This window comes from Pseudopipra pipra, chromosome 1, assembly GCF_036250125.1.
Source record: "Pseudopipra pipra isolate bDixPip1 chromosome 1, bDixPip1.hap1, whole genome shotgun sequence".
NCBI classification, from domain to species: domain Eukaryota; kingdom Metazoa; phylum Chordata; class Aves; order Passeriformes; family Pipridae; genus Pseudopipra; species Pseudopipra pipra.
In genome coordinates this window covers 5,267,387-5,280,502 of record NC_087549.1, presented here as the reverse complement: position 1 = coordinate 5,280,502, position 13,116 = coordinate 5,267,387, and the positions used below count along the sequence as shown (strand labels likewise).

General features: G+C 40.2%; 1 protein-coding gene across 1 annotated transcript in view; it reads right to left on the bottom strand.

Annotated features, from left to right (window-relative positions):
* COL22A1 (collagen type XXII alpha 1 chain) overlaps positions 1-13,116 on the bottom strand; it is a 222,523-nt gene that overhangs the window by 135,084 nt on the left and 74,323 nt on the right. The window contains exon 5 of the mRNA XM_064644186.1: positions 2,909-3,020. Coding sequence (XP_064500256.1) covers positions 2,909-3,020 — 112 coding nt within the window. The remainder of the gene's footprint in view (positions 1-2,908; positions 3,021-13,116) is intronic.

The window sequence follows — 13,116 nt, the reverse complement described above, 5'->3', positions numbered from 1 at the left end:
TGCTTTCAGCAGGTTTCTTGTTCAGTGTAGGAGGCTCCTGTAGCTTTTTGGACAATTTCTTCTCTGGGAAGGAGACAGATGATGAGACCAGGGCAAGGGCTCATGAAGAAACCTAAGGCAGCTGACTGAAGTCAAAGCTGATGTCAGGAAACAGAAACTCCAGAAAAACACACCAAGGTATACGCCCAAGACTCAGAAACCAGGGAAGACAGCAATGCACCAATATAAAGAGTAAACAGATCATGACTAGAAGCTTGACCAAGAATCAGGTAGTTCTGTGAAGTGGTAGCCAAGATAGCTGAGATCATGATCAAATCAGGTTGGAACCAGAGCAGGCAAGAGAAAACTGAGGGATGGACACGGCCTGGAGGAAGGCCCTGGAGTCAGGACTTGGAGACACAGAACAAGACAGTGAGACAAAATCTTGGCATTAGACAAGACAACAGTAATGAGAAACAAGCCTGAGCACTCAAAACCATACATCTGGGGCACAATTTTGGCCAGAATATCCTCTGAGGAGCTGTAAACAAACAGTAGGACAGTCCCAGCTACACGAGGAGCGGGGAGAAGCACCAGCCAGATTTCGGGACCAGCCCTCAGCCAGCTACAGAGACCTGTCTCTCAGTGATCAGGTCATTGACTGCATCCAAGCTCCTGTCTGTTGCATTTGCCTGCTCACAGATGATGCCTCACCACAAAGAGGAAGAAGTTCATAGTTTTAGGTTACAGATTGGAAGATGAGTAGGCACATTTCCCAGACAGCTAAGCTGGCACTTTGTAAAAGTACTGTTGCTTATACAAAAGGATACAAATCCTTTAAGCAGATAATAAAGTGAATTACATATATTACTCAGTTAATGATTTTGTATCTAATTATGAGATGTTGCTATTGGTTGCTAAACATTGCTTGAGGTTATCTGTGAGATAGGACAGATGTTTTTGTTTGGTTTATTATTCCAGTTACGGGTTTTGTGCAGCTTTACAAGATTTTATTTTCTGTGAGCAATGACTCTATATGCAGTGTCTCAGAGTCCTGGCATACAAAGGCTAAAAGGAACTAAATATGCAAACACCTTCCATGGTGTTATATCCATTTGGTTTTTTTCCCAAACCAGAGGAGTGTGGAAGTTACAATACAAAAGGTCGAAAACATAAAAGTCTTTAATTCCATGTTTCAGAATCATTCAAAAGGAAGCTTAGTCATTTCAATCTACTAATTAAGGATGTTTTACTTCTTATTGTCCTGGGCAATAAAATATTCTACTTGTTTTAAAGACAACAGCAACAACAAATAAATGGGTGTAATCTGAGCAGACGGAAAGCTGTCATAGCTGGTTGGTCTGGCTTCACTCCCTCAGTCTTTCTGGGAAAACAACAATAGAAACAACAACAAAGTGCTTCAACCCTTAATTTGAAAAAGAAATTCAAATGGACGACTCTCTGTAATCTGTGATAACTTTTTTCAGTGGTTAATTACATTCATAATGAAAAGTAGGCCTTTCTTCCCTGCTACTTTTTGATGCCATTAACAAGTAACCACGGACTTTCAGTCTACCACTCTCCTTAGCCAAAGACCCTTTACTAAACTTTGATTTCCCAGAGGTTCTTACAGAGAACAATCACTTCAGTTGTTAACCGCTTCTCAATTTTACTTGTCTGTACTGCACTTCTTGAATTTCTCACTGTTAGACTTGCTTCACAGCTCTTCAAACTTTCATTCACCCCATTTCTATCTGCTGAATTATGGAAACTAGGATTAGACATCACATCACAGCGGTGCTGACTGAGTTGCCTGATATGAAGATTATCAACTCATACTTGATAGTTCCTGCTTATACTCCAGCGATTGCACTAGTCCTACTTGTCATAGTGTCACGCAGAATCAAGAGATTGCTGTGAGACAAGTGAAATAGGTTTATTTCTACCTACACACAGACCACTTATGTATATATTAAGACCAAGATGTCTTTAGTTAGCTGGGTAGAATCAGATCACAAATCATGAGTTTACTTACCCTTAGGCTTGATATCATTTATGGACTTTGGAGTAAACAGTTTTCCTTTCAGTATATCATATTATTACTTTTTTTTTTTTTTAACTGTGTGTTTATATGGAGAAAGAGGAGGAGAGGAAAAGGGCAAATCAATCCAGGCTGAGTCCAAGACGAAAAAAATATTATGAAATCAAGAAAATATAAGTCCCGGGCCTTATACTGAAATATACAGTGAGATGAGTAAAAAAAGCTAAAAACAGAATAAAAAATAACTGCTCTTCTCCATAAGAAGGCAAAGAATTACTATTGATTTTTTAAGCTAAAGTTCAAACCAGCACAGAGAAATTTACTGCAAAAGTGTTAATGATGACAATACTATCTATGGCTCATGGCTACTCAGTGAAATTATGCACTCACTCTTTTCAAGACTAATGTTAGCAGGGCTCAAGTTACAACCTGAAGAGAAACTGTTGTGATAGACTATGACACAACTGGCAGCCTTAGGTCATAAGGGGCTCTGAGGACTGAATCCACGTTGACACAGGATAAAAAATTGCTCATTCTTTTACAAGGCCAAAACCCCTATTAGCTAACTGGTAACAACATCTATCAGGAACTGGCCTCTTGTATTTAGCAAATTTCTATCCCAATGGGAGCACCACGAAAAATTCCTTTTAGAAGCTATTAAGCACTAAGCTCTTTAGTGAATTTCTTGATATTACTCCTCAGAATCATTGAGATACACCAAACCTAGCTCATACTCTACCAGGATGGAGTCTATAGTTGGTGCAGAGGCTCCAAAGCAGCAATATATGTGTAGGCATTAGATAACTCCTACAAGGCTAAGCTAGAGGAACCAAATAGTGCAAAGTAGAGGTTAAAATGAAGATCAAGTGAAAAAAACAGGCTACTCACTCAGTTTTCTGAACAACAGGAAAGCTTCCAAGTCGTACATAAGCACTCTGAATTCCGTTTTCTTTCATTCCAAAAATCTGCTTCACACTGAACGAATCCATCAGGTCAAATCCTGTCCGTAACAGATATATAAATACAAGACATTGATCAGGCAGTGGAACATGCCTTCAACTGTATTTAGGTTGTTATCTTAGACCACAAACAGCACTTTAGAAACCAGGCTTGTTCTTGTTGGGAAAAACCATAACAGAATTCTGACATAGTCTAATCTGCTTAGTCCAAAACTCAAAACCAAGCATAAACTCAAGCTGTAACAGGCTCTGGACAGAGTTCTCCAGAAATCAGTAGTTAATGTTTGCATTGCCACAACATCCTGAAAATACTGTATAATTCATTAACCCTCATGTAGAAAAACACACAGGTGCAGAATGAAACACTTAATTGTAGAATCATAGAAGCACAAAATGTTTTGGGTGGGAAGGGGCCTTCAAAGATCATCTAATGCCAATATCCCTGCCATGAACAGGACACCTTCCACTAGACCAGGTTGCTTAAAGCCCCATCCAACCTGTCCTTGGACACTTCAAAGGATGGGGCATGCACAGCTTCTCTGGGCAATATGTACCAGTGCTTCTGCACCTTCATTGTAAAATTTAATTATTTCTCTCCAATCTAAATCTACCTTTTTTCAGTTTAAAACTGTAGTCCCTTGTTGTGTCAATACAGACCTTGATAAAATGTGTCTCTCTCTTTCTTACAAGACCCTTTCATACAGGGAAAAGCCATGAGAAGGTCCTCCACAAGCCTTCGCTTCTCCTGGCCAAGCATCCCCAACTCAGAATTTCTTCATAGCAGAGGTGTTCCATCATTCTCATTATTTCTGTGGATCTCTTCTGGATCCATTCTAATAGGTCTGTGTCTTTATCGAAAACCACTTGCCCAAGAAACTTTACTACATACGTTTTTCATATCATTTTAACATAACTTAGTCCAATCAATCTCTCATTATTATGAGCTATTAATTTTGACAGAAGATATTTGTCTGAAGCTTCTGACTTTGTTCTAACAAGATATTATTAGCTCAATCATAAACCACACTAGTGAGTCTACTCAGCTCCAGCATCAATATGATACCAGCCACAACTAACCCATGGTTTTGGGACATGAAGTCCCAGCTGCTGCACCCTGCTGGGGACAGTGGGAATGCAATGGTGCCGTGGTCAGGAATGCATCCAGTTCCTGGAGGTGCAGTACTGTGTGGATGCAAACATCCTACTTTTAGCTCCAAATTGGGTCCACAGGGTTCAAATCCAAATGAACAGACACTCCCAGAACCAAAAACATTGTGGAGTTACAGGCAAAGGCACTGTAAAAGGCAGGCTGTGAGAAACCAAACAGAGAATACATGACTTTCTTTTATTTGGGCTATTCCAAACTCGTCTTCCCCTCACACATGAATGATAACATACATTAACTCCTGTCTTTGTAATTCCAGCACATAAACCTGGTGACATAAGAGTAACTTATTTTGATAAATTGGTTTTAAACTATGGCAGTTCTTTTAACTTTGTTCAGTTGGTGAGCTCTTGAAACTTTTCTAGGGTCAATAAATATTTTTGTGTGATGAACTTAGGCCTGATGAGTCTTGGATTTCTTAGTTGGCCTCATGAGCCTTTCAGGCTAAAAGGCACTGCAGAAGCTGAAAACAGCTGGAACACGAAAAGGCACCCACCTAATTATATAATTCTTCACATTAATATAAATAAATAGGTGCAAAACCCTGCATAGGCTAGTCTCTAGGCTAATCAAAATAGCAGACAGCAAATAAAATATAAAGCTTTCTTCATTTTCTGGACGTTTTTTCTAAAGAAATAGTTTTCTCTGTGGAAATATAATCTTAATTGTTTGCAAAGAGAGAAATGGTTGCCTGGTGCCAAGTTGAGGCCTTTAGCATTACAGTAACTTTCCTGGCTGTCAACAGCTTTTCCCTCCTGTCCACTCTATTTTCAGCTATTACTGGACATTCAGGAAGGCAAATAAAGTAGTTAGGATGCTCCAGGGCCTCATGGCTCCACCTCATAATCACCTCTGCAGCAACTCCAGTGATACACCTTTCTGACAAACTGCAAGCAGGCACGACTGCAGTTATAAATCATGCTAAATGGACTCTACTAGAACTTGAAAGCTCCCTCCTGGCTATCACAAAACACAGTATGACCTGTCCCTATAAGCCATCCCACAGTTTATTCCACCATGCAGTACATATCCCTCATCTGCCCCAACTCCAGGAATGTGAGGAAGGCAATTGAGTGTTGCTGGCACAAAGAGACCACATTGACTGGGAAGGGAAATTGTTAACCATTCATAGGAGATGAGCTGTGGATGGTGAAGCCTGAAATGCTGCCCAAGTGACATCATTATGTCAGGTCACCAGAAGCCTCAAGCTGTGAAGTATTGCTCATCTCACTGAGCTTGAGAATCCCTATTGCTAAAAATACACAAGAGCAAGATACAGTGAGACAAGAACATCTTGCTAAGTCTTCCCATCATTAGCTCAGACCCAAAGTTGCTCCTATTTTCTCTGGCAACTCAAGCAAATGTTCACATCATGAGCAACTCCGAAGGCGTGCACATTAACATGTTTTTTCAATGGAAATGAGTTAAGAGTCAGATTCAATCCATCTCTTCTTTTTTTTTCCCCTGAGATTTCCTCTCAAAATACAGTTTCAAAAGCCTAAATAACACTATAAAGCATAAGCAAACTATTTTGCAAACAGAACTTGCTGTAACGAAAATAAGTCACGCTCACAACTTAATCTCATTTACATTCAGGATTGATAAAGCACACAAGTAAATCATAATAGGATTGTCCTCATTCAGGCTATGGATAGGCAAATTGCAAATTCCTTTATGTATTTTTTCATTAAATTACATATGAGGGTTGTTCTTTGAAAAATGAAGGTCCATTTGAACGATAAGACTTCAGATGTCTCAGAGTTCACACCCAAAACCAGTGAAAGGATCTGATTAATCACACTATCAATTTGCTCTGTGTCAAATTTAGATAATGCCTCCACTATGCTCAGAGGGAGAATGGGGCTTTGGGCAACCTGATCTAGTGAAAGGTGTCCCTGCTCACAGCAGAGGGATTGGAACTAGATGATCTTTGGGGTCCCCTTCAACTCAAACCATGCTATGATTCTTTGGTTACAGAGCACTTCACATGGGGTTCATCTGACTACATGTCAGCTCTCTAGACAGGATGATAACAGAGACTCTTATACAGTTTGGCACAGGTGCTTCTAGGGAAAGATTAATTTCATACTGAAACGGATGTCAAAAACTTATGTTTCTCTTCCTTGACATAAAGAAAGCTTGGGATGCTCCAGTTGCACACTAAACCTCACCTAGTAAAAGTCTACAGCTGGTGAGATAACCTCCACTGCTGGATACTCCATTGCAAACCAAAGCCCTTGGAGGTAATGGACACTTTGATTGTTGAAAGATTTCAGTAGCATTACAGAACACTTGTCATCAGGCCATGCACTAAAAAATTGAGAATTCTGTCAAGGATGAGATGCATCTCAGTTTTAGCTGTCTGAAAAGGAGACATCTGGTGTATGCAAGTTTCCTCTGTTCCCTTTTGAGTAGGCAGAGAAATACAGGGGTCTTTAAGAAGACAACTCATCACAACTGTCTCTGATCTAAGGACAGACTGAACCCCTACCAGGCAGGGCCTAACTCCTGTTCAGCAGAAAGGGAGCTCATACTGACAGGAATTCTCAGAGTACTGAAGTGGTGTGAGACGTATTCTGTTTGTAGGGAATGCTCTCAATTTTGTGCAGTGAGTGAAGCAGAAGAGGACAAAAATGTTAACTAATCACACATAATTTATATTTACATTGTCTCATTTGCCATCAGGTTTGAATAAAGGTTGCAGATTTTTAAATTCAGCTATCAGCTTGATTAATCAGCTATGATTTTCAAAGTGTCTTCAAGAGAAGAAACAAACAAACCCAAAATATTGTTATTTGAGCTGAGAAAGTAGTCAAGCCAGATTGCCCAGGTGGAACTGGGAAAAAATACCTAGGAAAACCTCCAAAATGAATTTGTGACTTAAAGTAATCTCTAAGACTATTTCAGCTGAAGGACAAGAAAGTACATTATTACTGTTACCACTACTAGTAGTATTACTACTGTTAATACTACTATTACTACTAGCATTTTGTTTATTTCATGTGCCTGGAAACAATTTGGATGGAGTATGTTCCCTTGACTTTAGGACTGGAACTGGGATTGTGAGGGAGGCAGCATGAAGCTTTCAAAGTTTAAACCTTGAACCACAATAATAATGTAAAAAATAAGCAATGCTGTAATCATTTCTCCAGCACTTGAACAGGATGTTTCCTTGGCAGTGTTTTCCACTAACAGCGCATTGAAAGTTGCTTACTGAGGACTTTCCCCAAACAGTTTAATGTGTCATATAGCATTTTCGTGCTGGACTTACAGTCAAAACAGGGGCTGTTCTTTGTTTTTTCTACCACCAAGGAAGCACCACATTGTCAGTGATATATGGAAAGAGATCCCATACATAACTTCCCAGTCCTGTCTACGAGTAAAGAACACACCTGCCTAAATTTTCATGGACAAAGGTTACTATTGCACCTTGCTCAAGCACAGGGTGAAAGGGTGGGACTTTCCTGTTCTCAGTTGCTTTGATTTAAAAGGTTTGTGTACCAGGACAGGTGTGGTTTCCCAACTGGCTTATAAACTGTTTAATCAGTAATGACATAAACATGGCATTTAATAAGACTGTCTTTGATCATAAGCATCTTACTTGATTAGAACTTCTGAAACAATATGGGGCCACTGAAACCCTCTAACATGATTACATCTCCTGAAAAGCAGCAGATCCTAGTCCGTATTAAAACTAAAATAGTGAGCTGAAAGAGAGGCTCAGATTTGTAACAGCATACTTGGCTAGAAAAGTAATTTCTTATGCACTGCTCTGCTGATCAAATCAACCGAATGTCTCGTTACCCATAAGTAATAACCCCCTTACAGGAAGCAGCCTGTTTTCCAGAATAAGAAAACACACCCAGATCTTCCTGATACAGGGAGAAGATGGCAAAACTTGGCACTGGGCAATTTATACATCATCAAACTTTAATTTGCAGCCAGATTCTCTTTAGCGGGACAGATGTCCATGCTTCACGCAACACCCTAAAGTATGGCCAAAGGATGATCAAACAGCTCTGTACTCGTTCTGTGGTCCTATAACCTTTGTTGCAAGATAATTATCTGAAGACCAGACTAAAGGGGCCATGCTTGATTGCCCTGAGTATGAGATGGTTTTCTGCCTGGCTCCATTAAGGATCTGATACAGGCAGTGTGGTGGCAGCTGTTGTGCATGTTGAGGTTTTCCCGACTGTCCTGTGTTCAGAGGCAAAAACTCACAAAATTTAGACAGCACTCAAACCCAGAAAAACAAAGCAACAAAGGTAAGTTTTAATAGCCAGAAAACACAGCAGTGAGCACATTTGGAAAGACTTCTCAAAGTAGGACAGAGCCAGTGATTTCTTATTATGCCCGAAGAAGTTTTCTGATAAAAGGCTCCTGCTTTGCATCCCCAAGCATCCCAAGATAACACTCACAGGGGGGACCACTGAATTACTTCTAACTGTGAAAGTTTTTGGTGAGACAACAATCTGGAAAGGAGTGTGGAAAGCAGGTGAGAAAGGAATCAGAAAAGGCACTGGACATCACAGCCTCAAATGTGGTGTCCAGAATATGTTTATTATAGAAGACTGCCAGACAAAAGCACTAATATCAAACAAAGTAGCTTTTTCAGGAAATGCTCCTTACTTTGGTCTTGCTCAAACTCTCAGCTGAATTATCAACCTTGTTAATGCATTGATGAGGGATCACAAACAGACAAGATCGGGGAGGTTGTGATAATCTACTGGTTCTCTGAGACTTCTGAAAACAGCAGTCTCTATAGACTGTGATAAAATAGCACGTTACTTTTACTAGAGGATAGCCAATGGCAATAAACTTTATTGTAGACCAGAGAAGTGTATAAATTCCTATGGAAACAGTATCACTTGGGAGTCTTTCAGCAAATACATGATCTTGTCAATTTTCTTGCCTAATATTTCTGCAGTCTTGAAAGTTAAGCTTCTATGGATCACCTGTGTCCTCAAAGAAGAGCCCATATGCTCACTAGATCCTCAATGTCCCTTTTAATTCCTCCAGTATGGTCTGCAAGGTTATCACCACTTTAGAGAGCCCTAATTTTTCTTACCTATCTTAGTTACTTTTTGTGCTAAAATATACTCTAAAAATCAGAGAAAAAAAAATGTTATCATGCCATATTCTAAGCTTACATAGTGTATTTAATGAGATATGTCTGAAAATTAGTTATGTGAAACGAGAGTGTAGATGAGGGTTATTTTTCTTCTAAACATTTGTATCTAAACATTTGGTGTCCTTATCTTCCACAGTGCTCTAGGCTGAAAACAGCTATTTCTGGACAGGCAAGATGTGTCTCAATTCAGGGCTGAGATAGAAGTAAAAGTGTCCAAATCCTAAAGGAGAGACCTACTACTTTATTCATCCTGTGTTGCTGTTATTGTTATGGTAGCCATCATCTGCTACAGTATTTTTGCAGTTCCTGACATTTCTTCCTCCACAGGAAAGGAAATCATGTCAAGAGCTGAGAGAGTATCAGATTTTAGGAATATTTTTGAGAGCTCACTGAAGTGTTCATCTCCAAGGCTCTTCTACCACAACAAAATTACCCACATCCATACCAGTTGCACTTGGCAACAGACAGTAGTATTTTGGAGGGGGTGAGGTGCACACATCTCCAATCTCTCAACCTGTCTCCATAGTAGAGGTGCTTCAGCCCTCTGATCATCTTTGTGGCTTCCACTGGACTTTCTCCAAAAGCTCCATGTCCTTTTTATGTTGGGGAACCCAGAGCTGGATACAGCACTCCAGGTGTGGTCTCACAGGGGCAGAGAAGAGGAGCAGAATCACCTCCCTTGACCTGCTGTCCACACTGCTTTGGATGCAGCCCAGGATGTGATTGGCTTTCTGGGCTGCAAGTGCACATTGCCCAGACATGTTGAGCTTCTCATCCACCTGCAGCCCCAAGTCCTTCTTCTCAGGGCTGTTCTCAATACATTCTCTACCCAGCCTGTATTTGATCTTGGAGTTGCTCTGACTCACATGCAGCACCTTGTACTTGGCCTTGTTGGCCTTTCTGAGGTTCACAAAGGCCCACTTCTCAAGTCTGTCAAGGTCCTTCTGGATGCCATCCCTTCCCTCCACTGTGTCAGCTGCACCCCATAGCTTGGTGTGGTCGGCAAAAGCGCTGAGGCTGCACTCAATCCCACTGTCTGAGTCACAAAAAAAAAATGTCAAACAGCATCAGTCCCAATACCAACCCCCTAGGGACATCACTCGCCTCTCGTTTACACTTGGACATCAAGCCATTGACCATAATGATTTGAGCGCAACCATCCAGCCAATTCCTTATCCAAATCCATCTGTTAAATCCATGTCGCTCCAATTTAGACACAAGTATATCATGTAGTGTAGTGTCAAATGCTTTGCACAAGTCCAGGTAGATGAGTCTTGCAGCTCAGGTACTGTTTAGACCTGTCTCATTGCAAATGTTTATAAAAAAAGAATTTGAAAGAAAGTAGCTGGTTGGAATAAGTTTTTTCCAACTCTCTCTGGCTGACAGAAGAAAAAATTTCCAAAGACTCACAAAAGATAAGAGTTCTTGGACTGTTTATTCCACTGTATTCCAACTCTCCAGCAAAGACAGAAAGAAGAAGGAGTAGCTTATTTTTGCACTGATAATTCACCCCATATTCAGCACTCCCAGCAGTTTGATTCATCATCAGCCATCGGTGGTTATCTGACTTATACCCAAAGCATTAAGAAATGAACCTCTGGAGGAACAAACCAGAGATTTATTGGCTGCCCACAAGCCCTGCATGAAGCAGTGAAGTGGAGACTAAAGGGGTTGTACAAGTCATTAAAAAAAATTAGTTTCCTAAATTTTACAAGAAGCTTGCAAGGGAATTTTGGAACTATAAAACTTTCCAAAGCCTATAGATTAAAGGCCTCAAGAGTATTTTAAAGAGATTCTTGCCATTAACCAGTTACCCTTTATGTCCACTGATGTTACAGCTGGGATTTAAGTAGCACTTCATGTTGACCTTTCTTCTCACCAGATCCCCAGATTTCAGCAAGGAGAGCAGCTAAGAGCTTAAGCTAATAATGAGGCCTTGCTAAAGCACGTGGGACAGGTCTTACACCAACATGAAGGAGGTATCTTCCAGCATTTGCTATTATCTTCTAGGTCTCACTCAATAAAGTGGCTTAGAGTATCTTATTTTAGACAGTCTCAATTTTATAAAAATTATAAATCAGATTTACCCCCAGTCCATGATGCCATCATTTAGGCTGTTGGCCTGGTTTGCTTTCTCTGCTCACGACACTGGAAGACACAATTTATACTTTTCCTTGGCCCCAGCAAAGAAGCAAACCACAAGAGTCCCACACAGACCACAAAAAGAGGTTGATCTCAGCTCAAGCACCAGTCAGCATTTGGGATTATGAGGAGCAGAAACCTTATTTGAGATATATAATGGAGTTATACTTCAAAAAGGAGCAAGCTTTCAGAGGCAGTGAGGCAGGTGAGCAGGCAGCCACTGGAGTGAAGTATGGGGCCACTATTTCAGAAACATCAGTCTAAAGCTTCAGCTGAAAACAGAGGGGACAAATACAGCACTTGGTACCCTTGCACAGGAAAGAAAAGATGGCCTTTAAGGAAAGACAAAATGGACATAAACCAGTAAGAAAATTTGACCAAAGGTACAGTATGAGAGAAAAGAAAAAAATGGAAGCAAGTAAATACACATTTCTAGCCATCACACCTGGTATAAAGGCTGTTATAATCTATCCCCCAGACTGCTGTAAAAACAGGAAATAAATTCATGTGTCTGAGGCAGCACCTTTCAACACCTGATCTCATGTTAATAACACACCACTTTATGTGATGCATTGTTCTGTTTATCTGCATCAGTCCCCTTGTTCTCTTTTACTCTTTTGCCTCTCAGTTTTTGAGCAGTTGCAAGTGGCATATTGAATGACACTGAAAGCTGGTTTTGACACCGAACTCTTCCCCTCATTATTGAAAGCTTTTTTTTGTGTTGAAGTCATCTCCATTTTCTCAGTGATGGACACTTGGCTTGGTGCCATGAGCCTTCTTTCAGCTCCTTTCCTGCTCCAGTGATTTACAAGATTAAACAGGAGTTCATTATTCCTTTGATGTCCTTGTATGCCAGATAGGCTTGCACCAGCCAAATTTACCAGGACTGTTTGTATTAGGTTCTGGTTTTAACTAGTTCCTTTACTTTAAAGGCCTCTTTTGAGTTCCTCAGGTGTCAAAGTGCTCTGTGTTCCTCCAGAAAGCCACAAAAGGGCACATCTGCAAACTCAACCCTTGAAATAGCCTTGGGAAGGGCAGGACTCCACACCTCTTTGAATATAGGTTTTATTGGTAACACCCAAGAGGACTGTACACACATAGCTGAGACAAATGACAGCAGGTAAGTGTTTAAGAGCCCAGAGTGGCAGGACTGATGAAGTCAGTATAACTAGCAACAATTCTTACTTCTTGCTCATACAAGAAACTAGTATTATTTTTAGTGTAAGAAAAGATATTTGAGGAAAAACTTCTTACTAAGACTTGCTAGATTCTCCTTGTCATGCTGTCTGGGCTATGGGAAAACTGCACCAATAAGCTATTCATGAAAATAAAAATATTCCCATTAAGTTTAGGTGTGATGAACAAGGCCTATTAGGAAAGCATGTAGGGACTGCTCTTTATAAAACTTTAGTGGTTGCTTATGTCAGTCAATCAGTACAAAACAGATAAGACCTACCAGTATCCCAAAACCTGGCCACAGCTCTCATCAGAGAGCATTCATATCAGACAGACTAATTTAACTCTAAACATTGGGAACAGTTTATTAAGATTCTATATATTCCTTCTTCTCATCGTGTGTACCATCATCAAAAGCTTACACTGATGAAAAATCCATGGAATGGTTTCTAAAGTAGAATTAAGCTAAATTATTTGGACTAAGAAATACCTGAAAGTATCTCATGGATAGACAATCTATTAG